This window comes from Hypanus sabinus, chromosome 13 (assembly GCF_030144855.1).
Source record: "Hypanus sabinus isolate sHypSab1 chromosome 13, sHypSab1.hap1, whole genome shotgun sequence".
In the NCBI taxonomy this organism is placed as follows: Eukaryota; Metazoa; Chordata; class Chondrichthyes; order Myliobatiformes; family Dasyatidae; genus Hypanus; species Hypanus sabinus.
The window spans coordinates 66,298,746-66,316,095 of NC_082718.1; the positions used below are offsets into that span (position 1 = coordinate 66,298,746).

At 48.8% G+C, this 17,350-nt stretch overlaps 1 protein-coding gene across 1 annotated transcript in view; it reads left to right on the forward strand.

Moving 5' to 3' along the window:
- Positions 1–17,350, forward strand: part of LOC132403373 (dynein axonemal heavy chain 3-like) — a 990,878-nt gene that overhangs the window by 199,329 nt on the left and 774,199 nt on the right. The window contains exons 18-19 of the mRNA XM_059986790.1: positions 4,654–4,812; positions 4,901–5,129. Coding sequence (XP_059842773.1) covers positions 4,654–4,812; positions 4,901–5,129 — 388 coding nt within the window. The remainder of the gene's footprint in view (positions 1–4,653; positions 4,813–4,900; positions 5,130–17,350) is intronic.

Genomic DNA, 17,350 nt, shown 5'->3' on the forward strand with positions numbered 1-17,350 from the left:
GCAGACCCTGTCCCTGTGTCTGGGTCAGTGTTCATCTTTAATCAGACACCATGACAAAGCTCAGACCCTGTCCCTGTGTCTGGGCTGTTGTTTATCTTTAATCAGACACCATCACAAAGAGCAGACCCTGTCCCTGTGTCTGGGTCAGTGTTTATCTTTAATCAGAGACCATGACGAAGAGCAGACCCTGTCCCTGTGTCTGGGCTGTTGTTTATCTTTAATCAGACACCATGACAGAGCAGACCATGTCCCTGTGTCTGGGTCGGTTTTTATCTTTAATCAGACACCATGACAGAGCAGACCCTGTCCCTGTGTCTGGGTCGGTGTTTATCTTTAATCAGACACCATGACGAAGAGCAGACCCTGTCCCTGTGTCTGGGCTGTTGTTTATCTTTAATCAGACACCATGACGAAGAGCAGACCCCGTCCCTGTGTCTGGGTCTGTGTTTATCTTTAATCAGACACCATGACGAAGAGCAGACCCTGTCCCTGTGTCTGGGTCAGTGTTTATCTTTAATCAGACACCATGACGAAGAGCAGACCCTGTCCCTGTGTCTGGGTCAGTGTTTATCTTTAATCAGACACCATGATGAAGAGCAGACCCTGTCCCTGTGTCTGGGTCAGTGTTTATCTTTAATCAGACACCATGACGAAGAGCAGACCCTGTCCCTGTGTCTGGGTCAGTGTTTATCTTTAATCAGACACCATGACGAAGAGCAGACCCTGTCCCTGTGTCTGGGTCAGTGTTTATCTTTAATCAGACACCATCACGAAGAGCAGACCCTGTCCCTGTGTCTGGGTCGGTGTTTATCTTTAATCAGACACCATGACGAAGAGCAGACCCTGTCCCTGTGTCTGGGTCAGTGTTTATCTTTAATCAGACACCATGACGAAGAGCAGACCCTGTCCCTGTGTCTGGGTCAGTGTTTATCTTTATTCAGACACCATGACAGAGCAGACCCTGTCCCTGTGTCTGGGTCAGTGTTTACCTTTATTCAGACACCATGATGAAGAGCAGGCCCTGTCCCTGTGTCTGGGCTGTTGTTTATCTTTAATCAGACACCATGACGAAGAGCAGACCCTGTCCCTGTGTCTGGGCTGTTGTTTATCTTTAATCAGACACCATCACAAAGAGCAGACCCTGTCCCTGTGTCTGGGTCAGTGTTTATCTTTAATCAGACACCATGATGAAGAGCAGACCCTGTCTGTGTCTGGGCTGGTAGTGTGTTTAGTCAGACTCCATGACACACATACAGCTTCAGCTCGTTATCCTGCTGTCTGCATTATACCAACTACCCTTCAAAGTACATTGTTGGTTGAAATGTCCAGAGGTTATCAAGCATACAATATAATCTTGATTGAAGCATGGACTTTTAATATTCTGAGCTTGAATTTTAGCTGGTGTTAGTCAGAAACAGTATATTAATAGAGATGGATACATGAGAGTCTGCAGGTGCTGGAATCTGAACTAGGAACGTGATGGGTCGGGCAGCATCTGTGGAAGGAAATTCATGACCCTGCATCAGGACTGAGTGTGTTGAGGAGGGATGGACTGAATAGTGTTGAGAGTGGGTGTGAGGCAGGGGCTGGAAAGCGATAGGTGAGGTGGTGGGATGATGGGCAGATTAAGCCATGTGTGAGGAGGAGAGGTGACAGCTAGAGACTGAGGCTGGGAGGTGACAAATGGAGATAAGGGCTTCAGACATTGGTATGTGAGGAACGTGACAAATGGAAACTGATGAGGGATGGATGTTGGGCAGATGAATCCAGGAAGCAAGGTGAAGAAGCTCGTTGATGGGACAGGGCAAGGGGAGTGTAAGAAAGAAAGCAGGATGTTGGAAAACCTGGGTGGGTGGATCAGAAAAAGAGAGAAAAGGATCATTCAAGAGGTGTTGGTAAGTTGAAATTGGGATTTTCAGTGTTTTGCCCATTGCGTTGTAGATTACCCAACTCCCCTTCTGATCCCACAACAACCTATCCACTAATAACTTCCCCCACTGCCAGAGCAAAGCCAAAAATGCATTAGAGGAACAATGCTTTATATTCTGCCTGGTTAGTCTACATCAGATCTCCCTCTGCCTCCACATAGACTGCCTGACATATCAAGTCCCAACAGCAGTGTTTGTTCGCATTGTGTTATTAGTTTGCTTTCTATTTCTGGGGTCAATGGAAACAATGCAGATTTGTAACAGCCAACTGAGTGATTGCCATCTGGCTGTTAAGTACACACAGGTTATATTGTGCAGTGTGAGGAGGTCATGAAATTCTCCAGCTGTTCTCTGTTCCCCTGGGTTGGATGTTGATTTTGCATCTGTGGTCATTTGTGATTTAGTGAACACCAGTGTTGGACAGGCCAGCCCTAAGTTGATCTAAGTGTGAAGTATCAGAACCTTCCTGATCTATGTTTATCAGCATAACATCTCTTCAGCCTTCCTACAAAAATGCTTTGAGTATTGCATTGCTTGTGGAATATTTAATTATGTGTTTCATGGAAAAATAAATGGGTGAACCAGCTCTGGCATCAGGTAACTGGCTAGGTCAGGATGTAAGACACCAGCACTGTGTGTACTTGGACCAGGCGTGGCTGGAGAAGCAGCCTATCCCTCAGAAAAACCTGTTCCCATTGACAGAAGGGTTGCTGGCAAATCACTTCGAGTACTGCACCCAGCGTGGTCACAGATGGAATTCACTGCTTGGAACCAGGTTCCCTTGTGTCTGTAGATGAAATGGTTAGATATTTAAGGACATTTTGAGGAAACAGCTGTTGAAAAGAACTAACACACACAAAATGCTGGAGGACCTCAACAGGTCAGGCAGCAACTATGGAGAGGAATAAACAGACAACACTTTGGACCAAGGCACTTCATAGAACATACAGCACAGTACAGGGTCTTGCACAACATCATGTGTGGAAGCCTTTTAACCTACTTTAAGATCAACTTAACACCACCATCCCACATAGCCCTTATCAGGACTGGAAAAGAAGGGGCAGGCGCCAGAATGAAAGGATAGTAGGAGGGGAAGGGGTACAAGCCAGCAGGTTATAGGTGAGACCAGGTGAAGGGGAAGGTAGATTGGTTGGGAGAGGGGGAAAGTCAGAAGCTGGGAGGTGATAGGTAGAAGAGGTAAAGGGCTGAAGAAGAAGGAATTTGATAGGAGTGGACGGTGGACTATGGGAGAAAGGGAGGGGGTAACCAGAGAAAGGTGATGGGCAGGTCATGAGGGCTGGGGAGGAGAATTGAAGGGGCTAGAGGGTAACCAGAAAGGGGAATGGCAAAAGAGAAGAAGGTGGTGGATGGTTGGTATAAAAACAGGGAACAGTGATTACCAGAAGTTAGAGAAATCAATATTCATGCCATCAGGTCGCATGGAATGTGAGATAGTGCTACTCCAGCCTCATCGTGGACAGACTGTTCTAATGGGAATTTGAAGTGAAATGAATGGCCACTGGGAGATCCTGACAGTTGCGGTAGAGTGAAGGCAGATTCATAACCAGTAATCCCCATGTGGCCTTCTCTTCATTAGAGAGCTGATACAAATTGAGGATCTACTTCATTGAATGTCTTTCCCTCCAAAGATGCTGTCTGGCTTCCTCCAACATTTTGTTCGTGTTGCTCTGGATTTCCAGCATCTACAGTATCTCCTGTGTCTGGAGAACAGTACTAACTGGGGCTCTCTTGCAGACAGAAGGCATCAGCTAGGTGGTCTCCTGTGTTGTACCAGTTTACTACCAGTGATGACATGAGGCTCATCTGTTCATAGTGCACTAAAATCCACAGGGCATAGATAATTAGGAAATAATCTATAGATCTGGTGTAATAACCTGTGATGTTCAGCAAGATACAATTTGCATGGTAAAATTGTTTCTCTAGGAAGGATTGAGGATTGAAGAGTTTCTGACCCATGGCTCTTTCAGAATGGCATGGAATGTATAAAATATTCTTGGCAAGTTTTTAATAATTGGGAAATAAAAATCTTTTTTAGAGAAAGAGCTGGCAACTCTAATTATTCTGTGCTAGGGAATGAAGAATTGCCCCGTCTGCTCCTGTATGCTCTATAAATTGTGGCTTAGGGCCACTAGAGTAAAAGCAGCTTAAAGCCTAGACCTGAACTGGTCACTGATAAATCAGTCAGCTCCACATAACACAGGCTAGGTGAAAATGAAAGAAAGACATGCACCCATCAAACGCCTTGCAGGTTGTCCATTAGTCAATAGAGCCTCCTTCAAACCATGATCGAAATTCCTACCATGTGCAGCTCCTGTCTTTTGTGTAAATTGTTAATTATTTCCCAGCTGTTGCTCGCCAGACTGAGATTTTAATAATAAGAAGCAAATATTGGAACACTTCTCCAAGTACATTAAAAAAATAAGCATTTTCTCCTATATTTTATGTGAAGTTGGGAAAGGTTTTTTGAGATAAAAGTCAATGACAAGAATAATTACTGCTCATCATATTCCATTTCCTTTGGCAGGAATATGGGAATCTGTCCTTTTGTAAAGGGTTAAGGTTTTGAAGCAACGGTGTTTGAAGAATCGATATAAGAACAGAAATTCACGCTGTTGTTTTGTGGCGGGGGGGTTTTCAATTAAAGTTGGGAAGGCTGTTGTATAAGGTCTGGTCATTTCATTTGATCTGTTTTCTGCCACGCCAGGAGGCTGATAATGAGAATAGCAACAAAGGAAACCAATGCCATGAGAGTTATCTCACAGCCACAGATACTGGATAAACTGAAGGAGGCAGAATCGCTCTTGGATGACATTCAGAAAGGACTCGGTGAATATTTAGAAAAGAAAAGGCTCTTCTTCCCTCGGTAAATGAAAACTAGAATTTCCAGTTTTGTACTGTTTTTATTAGGCAGCATTACTCGATCATAAAAGGCTCCTTTTTCCTTCTCCCAGCTTTTTCTTCCTTTCCAATGATGAACTGCTGGAGATTCTCTCCGAGACAAGGGACCCACTTCGAGTCCAGCCTCACCTCAAGAAGTGCTTTGAAGGGATTGCCCAACTCGCCTTCACCGCAGAGGAGGAGGTCAGCCACATCGAGTCAGCAGAAGGCGAACGACTGGAACTTGACCTCCGCATTGTCCCAGCCCGGGCCAAGGGCATGGTGGAGAAGTGGCTGCAAGAGGTAGGGTGGATACCCAGCTTCCAGTGTGGTCAGCTGGAGAGCATTAGCACTGTACACACCCATGCACCCTGGTTTACTAACCTCCTCACAACAGAGCATTCCTCCCCATGCTTCATCCCTGAATTACGTACCCACAGCTGGGACTGATCTTGCAGGAGAGTGCATTTGAGCTGTCGCTTTGCTTGTGTTTTAAACTTATGAGATATGTACCTCGTGTGTTTTGGCAAGAGTCCATGATTCAGGTGCAATGTTCCGTCTGATTTGTAATGATCAGTGTGCACAAAAAGCTTGTGCTGTTCATTTTTTTGGCCAGTGACAACAACATGTGTGCAATGAATGATTTCTTCAATAAAAACAGTATAAATAAGCCAGCTCTAAAATCTGCAGGCAGATCATCACAAATTCCCCGTTGTCATCAGAAACCAGAAAAGATATGTGATTGTATACAATGCCAATAAGTTAGAGGTGACAAACTTTCGTGCGCAGTTTGAATTCCTATGTGCACTGGTGGCAAAAGCTGTGGACACACATGCACACATCTTAGAGGCAACATCGGGTGGGGTGGGTAATGACATACCCATTCTTTTCTGTTCAAAACCTGCATAGAATGTGTTGAACCCATCGGGTGGGGAAGTTCGGTTGCGAGTGTCATTGCCTGACTTGGTTTTGTAGCCCATATGGCATATAAGCCCTGCTTAAACTGACTGCTGGTCTGGCTCTTGAATTTGGGCTAATACTGTCTCTTGGCATCTCTGAAGCTTTACAGAGGTTATATCTCAATTTTTTTGTGAAGTTCAGGCTCCCCTGATTTGAAGGCTGCAGACCAGTGGGCAGTGGATTTCCTGGTTTCTGGTTTTGCAACACCCAGATTGTCTTTTTGGTTATGCAGTCCTCCACACACTTGCTGATGAAGTCTGTGACAGTGTGATACGCCCATCTCGGCTGGCCACTGTCTCTGAACATGGGCTACTGACTCAAAGTATTCATGTAGAAGCTCATCTGTCTCCTCAGACGAGCCCTGTGTGACTTGCTGTTCCAGCTTCTGTTTGTATGCCGGGTGGAGAGTACCTCGGTAGGTATCCTTAATGGTTGATTAGCAATAGTCAACAGTGTTTGGGTCCCTAGTGGGGCAGGAGACATGCTGATAGTGTTTTGAAATCCCATACTCGGTTGAAGTTGCTGACAATGATGAAGAGTGAATCCCGTTTCAGGCCAGTAAATCACTGAGTATCATTCATTGAGTCCAAGGTACAAGTCCACCTTGGGTGGGATGTCGACTGCCATCAGGGGAGCTAAAGTGAACGCCCGTGGCAGGTAGTATGAACAGCCGTGCTTGGACTTGTTAAGGGCTTGGAAAGGCGGATTTTGTTAAAATCATTCAAGAAAGGTTCCCTAGGCAATGCATAAAGAGCCTTACTAGTGATAGGGCAAAAATCAACCTACTCTTGGGTAACAGAGCAACCAATAGGGAGCACTTTAGCACCAGTGACAATAATTCTGTTAGTTTTAACTTAATCATGGAACAGATCTGGTTCATGGGTTTAAGTTCTAAATTGGGGAAAGGAAAAGGTTGACAGCATGAGACAGGAGCTTACAAAGGTTAATTAGAGTAGATTGTTTAGATAAGGTGAATTTTCTAGGTGCATCCAAATGATACGTGGATAGTTGATCTAGAAGAGGTGGGGTGTATATTGGACCATATTAGGAAATGAGTAGAGTCATGAGGGAACATTAAGAAAACAGTAATCACAACTCCTTATGCTTTAAGACAGCTGTGAATAAGGGAAGCATGGACATTCTAGGGAAGTACTAAATGGGATCAGGGCAAACTATAAGGGCGTTGGGCAGGGTAAGCACTAAATGGGATCGGGGCAAACTGTGAGGGTATTGGGCAGGAGATTCAGAGTTCATTGGGAACAGCTGTTTTGGGACAAGTCCACATCTGACATGTGGAGGGTGTTTAACGACAAACTCAACAAAGTACAGGACAGGTATGTTCCAGGAAGTAGGAAGTACAAGTTTGGCAAAGTCAGGGGAACCTGGATATAAGAGAAAATTTGTAGGACCACTCGAGGAAAAAGGATGGAATATGTGCACTTGGAGGCAAAGGACAGAAGCGATGTCCTAAATGCGTACCAACGAGGATACTGAGGTCAATGTCGAGCATGTTAAAGTGCCAGGCCGTTTTGAGGTTAGTAAGTCTGCAGATAACAGCAAGATTGGTGGCATTGTGGATAATGTAGAAGAATGCCAAAGATTAGAGTGGAACATAAATCAGTTGCAGATATGGACAGAGAAATGGCAGATGGAATTTATTCAACATCTAACTGTGTTGATGTACAGAGGGATCTTGGGGTACACATCCACAGCTCCCCAAAAGTGTCTGCATAGGTTGATAGGGTGGCCAAGAAGGCATATGGCTTGTTTGCCTTAATTGACAAGGCACTGAATTGAAGAATTAAGAAGTTATATTGCAGCTTTAGGTTAGGCTGTGACTGGAAAACGACTTTCAATTCTTTTCTCCCAGTGTTGTAGATGTGAGGCTTTGGAGAGAGTGCCAAAGGGGTTCACCAGGATGCTGCCTGGAGAGGGCCTGTGCTCTGAGGAGAGATTAGGAAAACTTGGGTTGTTTTCTTTGGAGCAGCAGGGATGGTGGTGGTATCAGAGGCTGTTAGATAGGCGGATGAATGTAGGGAATGGAGGGATATGGACCATGTACAGACAGAAGTGATTGCCTTCATTAGTTCAGTACAGCACTGTGGCCCAAAGTTCTGTGAAGGAGGAACATTTGCTCATTCGGAACTCTATGTCGGATACTGAGCACAACTGCTCAAGTCAGTGTGTGGGCTAAGCGAGGAGGTGTGATTAACTGAAGTAACCTCAGAATGTCACTCTGTTCCTTCAGTACACTTTGCCCTGCCTCATATCAGCTTTCTAGTCCCTCTCATGACCAAGATTTCCTTTTGATGGTCCAGATTTTAACTGACAGCATATGTGGGTACAATGACATTATAGGTCAGCTTGTGTGGTCAGCTGAAGCAGTGACAAAGATGATTGTATATCTGTCCTGTGTGTTGGTTAGATGTCCTGCTACCCCATTGCTCTGTCCTTTGGACGAACAGCATAACAGAGCAGGGACTGCCTGACATCTAATACCATTTTACCCATCGGCGCTTCGGACTGAGTGGTACTATGTTGGATCCTGATATTTTATGATCTAAAGGTTCTTCAGAAGTCAAGAATGAGGCATAAAACTCATTGTTTACAATGATTCTATTCATTATTACATGAGAGGAAAATGAACAAGAAAGAGGAGCCAAGAGAGCAAAGAAAAAGACGAGGGAAAAAGCAGCCATGGAGTCTCATACTCAGACTTGAGATAACAAACTCCCAGTGATGACAACAGACCTGTAAAGTAGCCAGATTCAAGTGACATTTGACACCTGCAACCGAAAACTAAGAAACATCCTGAAAAAATACAAAAGCAATTGCACCATAATTACAGGAAAAGTCACTGAACAGTTCCATGTATATAGGTGATTACATTATATAAAAATACAAGCAAGCATAGGAAAATTAAACTACAAGGGCTTATGCACCCCAGTCCAGCAAGCGGAAGGCAGGGGCCTCGGCAGCTCCATTTTTCCAGCTTTGACACTCTGAATTCTCCCTCACCTCTGCTCCAAATGACAGCCCTGCCTCCTGTTGGCTAGGCTCACAAAGGCATTTGGTAGGATTACTGAATATTTATTTCTTTAAAATGTAACTTAGAACTTTGTCCCCATGGCATTCAGGAGCTTGTTTCTCACAGTTTAGATACTGATTAGTTTCAGTTGCCCTGTACTCAGGGTGGTTTCTGCAGTGCCGACTCTGCCCAGGGGGCCTGACATCAGTTGCCCTGTACTCAGGGTGGTTTCTGCAGTGCCGACTCTGCCCAGGGGGCCTGACATCAGTTGCCCTGTACTCAGGGTGGTTTCTGCAGTGCCGACTCTGCCCAGGGAGCCTGACATCAGTTGCCCTGTACTCAGGGTGGTTTCTGCAGTGCCGACTCTGCCCAGGGGGCCTGACATCAGTTGCCCTGTACTCAGGGTGGTTTCTGCAGTGCCGACTCTGCCCAGGGGGCCTGACATCAGTTGCCCTGTACTCAGGGTGGTTTCTGCAGTGCCGACTCTGCCCAGGGAGCCTGACATCAGTTGCCCTGTACTCAGGGTGGTTTCTGCAGTGCCGACTCTGCCCAGGGGGCCTGACATCAGTTGCCCTGTACTCAGGGTGGTTTCTGCAGTGCCGACTCTGCCCAGGGGGCCTGACATCAGTTGCCCTGTACTCAGGGTGGTTTCTGCAGTGCCGACTCTGCCCAGGGGGCCTGACATCAGTTGCCCTGTACTCAGGGTGGTTTCTGCAGTGCCGACTCTGCCCAGGGGGCCTGACATCAGTTGCCCTGTACTCAGGGTGGTTTCTGCAGTGCCGACTCTGCCCAGGGGGCCTGACATCAGTTGCCCTGTACTCAGGGTGGTTTCTGCAGTGCCGACTCTGCCCAGGGGGCCTGACATCAGTTGCCCTGTACTCAGGGTGGTTTCTGCAGTGCCGACTCTGCCCAGGGGGCCTGACATCAGTTGCCCTGTACTCAGGGTGGTTTCTGCAGTGCCGACTCTGCCCAGGGGGCCTGACATCAGTTGCCCTGTACTCAGGGTGGTTTCTGCAGTGCCGACTCTGCCCAGGGGGCCTGACATCAGTTGCCCTGTACTCAGGGTGGTTTCTGCAGTGCCGACTCTGCCCAGGGGGCCTGACATCAGTTGCCCTGTACTCAGGGTGGTTTCTGCAGTGCCGACTCTGCCCAGGGGGCCTGACATCAGTTGCCCTGTACTCAGGGTGGTTTCTGCAGTGCCGACTCTGCCCAGGGGGCCTGACATCAGTTGCCCTGTACTCAGGGTGGTTTCTGCAGTGCCGACTCTGCCCAGGGGGCCTGACATCAGTTGCCCTGTACTCAGGGTGGTTTCTGCAGTGCCGACTCTGCCCAGGGGGCCTGACACCAGCAATGAATCTCCGATGGATCTCACTTTTATCTGTTTGATCAGATTGAAATGTTGTCATGTGAAATGACTACTGTCAGACAGGAAAGAACACAAACTGAAGAAAGCAGTTAATGCTGACAGTAATGAAGATGGACTCACTGCTGTGCTCTATGGCTTTTTATTCCTATGTGATTGGGATGCGACTCACGTAGGGACAGAAGCCATGAAGTGCTCAGTGACAGACTCCACAGAAACATCAGATTGAGCAGTGTGATACCAGCCCTCACTGCCCAGGACCACCGAAGATACCACAGACCACCCCCCGCGAACTCTGTCCCTTCACTGGATCCCCACAGACACCTGTAAATCCCTCATCCTACCTCAGACCTCCAGGGATACCACAGACTCTTCACCCTTCCCAGGACCCCTGGAGGGACCACAATCCTCTCACCTTGTCCAGGAGCACCAGAGATATCAGAGACCTCTCAACTTGCCCCAGACCTGGTCACAGGATTACTTATCAGCTCCTCACCAATGAGCAAGGGCTGATGTACACTGGGTTAAGGAACGTTTCTACACTCAACGTGTGTCAGTGTGTAACATGTATCCTGGGCATTGTCACTCATTGCTTCTACACACCAAAGGCATCCAGAAGTTGTCTAATGAGTTTGTTTAATTTACTTTAATAGTTCTTCATTACTAGGGTAATTTAAAGTATACAAATGATTTAATTTCTATTTAATATATTGAAATATTCCTAACTCAAAGCATAAACTTGGTCATGATGAGATGATAACCACAGCTATCCTGCCCTTCGGAGTGGAGGACCAATGCAAATATGGTCGACACAGGACCTCCATTCTTTACAGGTTTGATATGGAATTAAGGTGGACCCACCATCCACTATCTCCATTCAGTACAGTCACCGTGCATGTGACATCTCAGTACGGTCCCCGTGTCAGTGATCTCTCGGTACGGTCACCGTGTGTGAGTGACCTCTCGGTACGGTCACAGTGTGTGTGTGTGTCTCTCGGTACAGTCACAGTGTGTGTGTGTGTCTCTCGGTACAGTCACCGTGTGTGTGAGTGACCTCTCGGTACGGTCACCGTGTGTGTGTGTGTCTCTCGGTACAGTCACCGTGTGTGTGAGTGACCTCTTGGTACGGTCACCGTGTGTGTGAGTGATCTCTCGGTACAATCACCGTGTGTGTGTGTCTCTCTCGGTACAGTCACTGTGTGAGTGACCTCTCATTACAATCACCGTGAGTGTGTGAGTGATCTCTCGGTACAGTCACCGTGAGTGTGTGAGTGATCTCTTGGTACGGTCACCGTGTGTGTGATCTCTCGGTATGGTCACCGTGAGTGTGTGAGTGATCTCTCGGCACGGTCACCGTGTGAGAGATCTCTCGGTACGGTCACCGTGTGAGTGACCTCTCGGTACAGTCACCGTGAGTGTGTGTGTGATCTCTCGGTACGGTCACCGTGTGTGAGTGATCTCTTGGTACAGTCACCGTGAGTGTGTGTGTGATCTCTCGGTACGGTCACCGTGTGTGTGTGTGTGATCTCTCGGTATGGTCACCGTGTGTGAGTGATCTCTTGGTACAGTCACCGTGAGTGTGTGTGTGTGAACTCTCGGTACAGTCACCGTGAGTGTGTGTGTGATCTCTCGGTACGGTCACCGTGTGTGAGTGATCTCTTGGTACAGTCACCGTGAGTGTGTGTGTGAACTCTCGGTGCGGACACCGTGCGTGTGATCTCTCGGTACAGTCACCGTGAATGTGTGTGTGATCTCTCAGTACGGTCACTGTGTGTGAGTGACCTCTCGGTACTGTCACCGTGTGTGTGTGTGATCTCTCGGTACAGTCACCGTGTGAGTGATCTCTCAGTACGGTCACCGTGTGAGAGTGATCACTCGGTACAGTCACCGTGAGTGTGTGTCTGATGTCTCGGCACGGTCACCGTGTGAGTGACCTCTCGGTACAGTCACCGTGAGTGTGTGTGTGATCTCTCGGTACGGTCACCGTGTGTGTGATCTCTCGGTACAGTCACCGTGAATGTGTGTGTGATCTCTCAGTACGGTCACTGTGTGTGAGTGACCTCTCGGTACTGTCACCGTGTGTGTGTGTGATCTCTCGGTACAGTCACCGTGTGAGTGATCTCTCAGTACGGTCACCGTGTGAGAGTGATCACTCGGTACAGTCACCGTGAGTGTGTGTCTGATGTCTCGGCACGGTCACCGTGTGAGTGACCTCTCGGTACAGTCACCGTGAGTGTGTGTGTGATCTCTCGGTACGGTCACCGTGTGTGAGTGATCTCTTGGTACAGTCACCGTGTGTGTGTGTGTGTGATCTCTCGGTACAGTCACCGTGAATGTGTGTGTGATCTCTCAGTACGGTCACTGTGTGTGAGTGATCTCTTGGTACTGTCACCGTGAGTGTGTGTGTGATCTCTCGGTACGGTCACCGTGTATGAGTGATCTCTCGGTACGTTCACCGTGTATGTGTGATCTCTCGGTACGGTCACCGTGTGAGTGATCTCTCAGTACGGTCACCGTGTGAGAGTGATCACTCGGTACAGTCACTGTGAGTGTGTGTCTGATGTCTCGGCACGGTCACCGTGTGAGAGATCTCTTGGTACGGTCACCGTGTGAGTGACCTCTCGGTACGGTCACCGTGAGTGTGTGTGTGATCTCTCGGTACGGTCACCGTGTGTGAGTGATCTCTTGGTACAGTCACCGTGAGTGTGTGTGTGTGATCTCTCGGTATGGTCACCGTGAATGTGTGTGTGATCTCTCAGTACGGTCACTGTGTGTGAGTGATCTCTTGGTACTGTCACCGTGAGTGTGTGTGTGATCTCTCGGTACGGTCACCGTGTATGAGTGATCTCTCGGTACGTTCACCGTGTATGTGTGATCTCTCGGTACAGTCACCGTGTGAGTGATCTCTCAGTACGGTCACCGTGTGAGAGTGATCACTCGGTACAGTCACCGTGAGTGTGTGTCTGATGTCTCGGTACGGTCACCGTATGAGTGTGTGTGATCTCTCGGTACGGTCACCGTGTATGAGTGATCTCTCGGTACGTTCACCGTGTATGTGTGATCTCTCGGTACGGTCACCATCTATGAGTGATCTCGCGCTACGGTCACCCGGTGTGTGTGATCTCTTGGTACGGTCACCGTGTGAGTGAGCTCTCGGTACGGTTACCGTGTGAGAGTGATCACTCGGTACAGTCACCGTGAGTGTGTTTCTGATGTCTCGGTACGGTCACCGTGTGAGTGATCACTCGGTATGGTCACAGTGAGTGTGTTTGATCTCTCGGTACAGTCACCGTGAGTGTGTGTGTGATCTCTCGGTACGGTCACCGTGTATGTGTGATCTCTCGGTACGGTCACCATCTATGAGTGATCTCGCGCTACGGTCACCCGGTGTGTGTGATCTCTTGGTACGGTCACCGTGTATGAGTGATCTCTTGGTACAGTCACCGTGTGAGTGAGCTCTCGGTACGGTTACCGTGTGTGAGTGATCACTCGGTACAGTCACCGTGAGTGTGTGAGTGTTCTCTTGTTACGGTCACCGTGTGTGTGTGAGATCTCTCGGAATGGTTACCATGTATGAGTGATCTCTCGGTACGGTCACCATTTGTGTGATCTCTCGGTACGGTCACCGTGTGAGTGATCTCTCGGTACAGTCACCGTGTGTGAGTGATCTCTTGGTACAGTCACCGTGAGTGTGTGTGTGATCTATCAGTACGGTCACCGTGTGTGAGTGATCTCTTGGTACAGTCACCATGAGTGTGTGTGTGATCTCTCGGTACGGTCACCGTGTGTGTGTGATCTCTCGGTACGGTCACCATGTGTGAGTGATCTCTTGGTACGGTCACCGTGTGTGTGTGTGATCTCTCGGTACTGTCACCATGTGAGTGACCTCTCGGTACGGTCACCGTGTGTGTGTGTGATCTCTCGGTACGGTCACCATGTGAGTGACCTCTCGGTTCGGTCACCGTATGAGTGATCTCTCGTTACGGTCACCGTGTGTGTGATATCTCGGTACGGTCACCGTGTGAGAGTGACCTCTCTGTACGGTCACCGTGTGTGTGTGATCTCACTGTACTGTCACCGTTTATGAGTGATCTCTCGGTACGGTCACCGTGTGTGTGTGATCTCTCGGTACGGTCACCGTCTATGAGTGATCTCGCGTTACAGTCACCCGGTGTGTGTGATCTCTCGGTACGATCACCGTGTATGAGTGATCTCTCGGAGAGGTCACCGTGTGTGAGTGACCTCTCGGTACGGTCACCGTGTGAGTGACCTCTCGGTACGGTCACCGTGTATGAGTGATCTCTCGGTACGGTCACCGTGAGTGTGTGAGTGTTCTCTTGTTACGTTCACCGTGTGTGTGTGAGATCTCTCGGAATGGTTACCATGTATGTGTGATCTCTCGGTACGGTCACCGTGTGTGTGATCTATCAGTACGGTCACCATGTGTGTGTGATCTCTCGGTACGGTCACCGTGTGTGTGATCTCTTGGTACGGTCACCGTGTGTGTGATCTATCAGTACGGTTACCATGTATGAGTGATCTCTCGGTACGGTCACCGTGTGTGTGTGAGATCTCTCGGAATGGTTACCATGTATGAGTGATCTCTCGGTACGGTCACCATTTGTGTGATCTCTCGGTACGGTCACCGTGTGAGTGATCTCTCGGTACAGTCACCGTGTGTGAGTGATCTCTTGGTACAGTCACCGTGAGTGTGTGTGTGATCTATCAGTACGGTCACCGTGTGTGAGTGATCTCTTGGTACAGTCACCATGAGTGTGTGTGTGAACTCTCGGTACGGTCACCGTGTGTGTGTGATCTCTCGGTACGGTCACCATGTGTGAGTGATCTCTTGGTACAGTCACCGTGAGTGTATGTGATCTCTTGGTACGGTCACCGTGTGTGTGTGTGATCTCTCGGTACTGTCACCATGTGAGTGACCTCTCGGTACGGTCACCGTGTGTGTGTGTGATCTCTCAGTACGGTCACCATGTGAGTGACCTCTCGGTTCGGTCACCGTGTGAGTGATCTCTCGTTACGGTCACCGTGTGTGTGATATCTCGGTACGGTCACCGTGTGAGAGTGACCTCTCTGTACGGTCACCGTGTGTGTGTGATCTCACTGTACTGTCACCGTTTATGAGTGATCTCTCGGTACGGTCACCGTGTGTGTGTGATCTCTCGGTACGGTCACCGTCTATGAGTGATCTCGCGTTACAGTCACCCGGTGTGTGTGATCTCTCGGTACGATCACCGTGTATGAGTGATCTCTCGGAGAGGTCACCGTGTGTGAGTGACCTCTCGGTACGGTCACCGTGTGAGTGACCTCTCGGTACGGTCACCGTGTATGAGTGATCTCTCGGTACGGTCACCATGAGTGTGTGAGTGTTCTCTTGTTACGTTCACCGTGTGTGTGTGAGATCTCTCGGAATGGTTACCATGTATGTGTGATCTCTCGGTACGGTCACCGTGTGTGTGATCTATCAGTACGGTCACCATGTGTGTGTGATCTCTCGGTACGGTCACCGTGTGTGTGATCTATCAGTACGGTTACCATGTGTGTGTGATCTCTCGGTACGGTCACCATGTGTGTGTGATCTCTCGGAATGGTTACCATGTATGAGTGATCTCTCGGTACGGTCACCGTGTGTGTGTGAGATCTCTCGGAATGGTTACCATGTATGAGTGATCTCTCGGTACGGTCACCGTGTGTGTGTGAGATCTCTCGGAATGGTTACCATGTATGAGTGATCTCTCGGTACTGTCACCATGTGAGTGATCTCTCGGTACGGTCACCGTGTGTGTGTGTCATCTCTCGGTACGGTCACCATGTGTGTGTGTGTGATCTCTCGGTACGGTCACCGTGTGTGAGTGATCTCTTGGTACAGTCACCGTGAGAGAATGTGATCTCTCGGTACGGTCACCGTGTGTGTGTGTGATCTCTCGGTACTGTCACTGTGTGAGTGACCTCTCGGTACGGTCACCGTGTGTGTGTGTGATCTCTCGGTACGGTCACCGTGTGTGAGTGATCTCTTGGTACAGTCACCGTGAGAGAATGTGATCTCTTGGTACGGTCACCGTGTGTGTGTGTGATCTCTCGGTACTGTCACTGTGTGAGTGACCTCTCGGTACGGTCACCGTGTGTGTGTGTGTCTCTCGGTACAGTCACAGTGTGTGTGACCTCTCGGTACTGTCACAGGGTGAGTGATCTCTCGGTACGGTCACCGTGTGAGTGACCTCTCGGTATTGTCACCGTGTGTGTGTGTTATCTCTCGGTACGGTCACCGTGTGTGTGTGTGATCTCTCGGTATTGTCACCGTGTGTGTGTGTTATCTCTCGGTACGGTCACCGTGTGTGTGTGTGACCTCTCGGTATTGTCACCGTGTGTGTGTGTTATCTCTCGGTACGGTCACCGTGTGTGTGTGTGATCTCTCGGTACTGTCACCGTGTGTGTGATCTCTCGGTACAGTCACCGTGTGAGTGACCTCTCGGTACGGTCACCGTGTGTGTGTGTGATCTCTCGGTACAGTCACCGTGTGAGAGTGATCTCTCGGTACGGTCACCGTGTGTGTGTGTGTCTCTCGGTACGGTCACCGTGAATGTGAGTGATCTCTCGGTACGGTCATTGTCAGTGTGGTCATTCGGTATGGTAGTGTGTTTGACCTCTCAGTACGGGCACCGTGTGTGTGACCTCTCGGTATATTCCTATCTGTGTCTTCTATAAAAGTCAACTTGAAAATTGTGCTGTTTGCTTGGTGGGTCACCCCTTTGCCTGAAGCACCATTCACTTCCTCTAACTGAGAGTCGATCTGAGTTCCACTGAGGAAAGCTGGCTGATGAACTGTCAGGACTTTCTGTCTGGCTGTGACACTGGTGGGCAACGCCTCATGCAGTCATATACCAGGGAAAGGAGGTGGTCATAGATCAGCTGGTATCCTCCATTATATGATCCCAGCTGGTCACTTAGGTCCCACCCACAGTTTTTTCCTGAAGGACCCAGAAGAGGTTGGTGTATTTCTTCTGGAGCAGCAGGAGACCATGTATCTTTGCTGCGTTTCTGAATTTTCCAATTGCGAGGGTGGTTCATCGCTGGTGTGTGTACATACCTAGCTGGCATCTCTCCACCTCAGCACCTTGCAGAGATAGCTGAACGCAGTGCACCCTCCCAGATGTCATG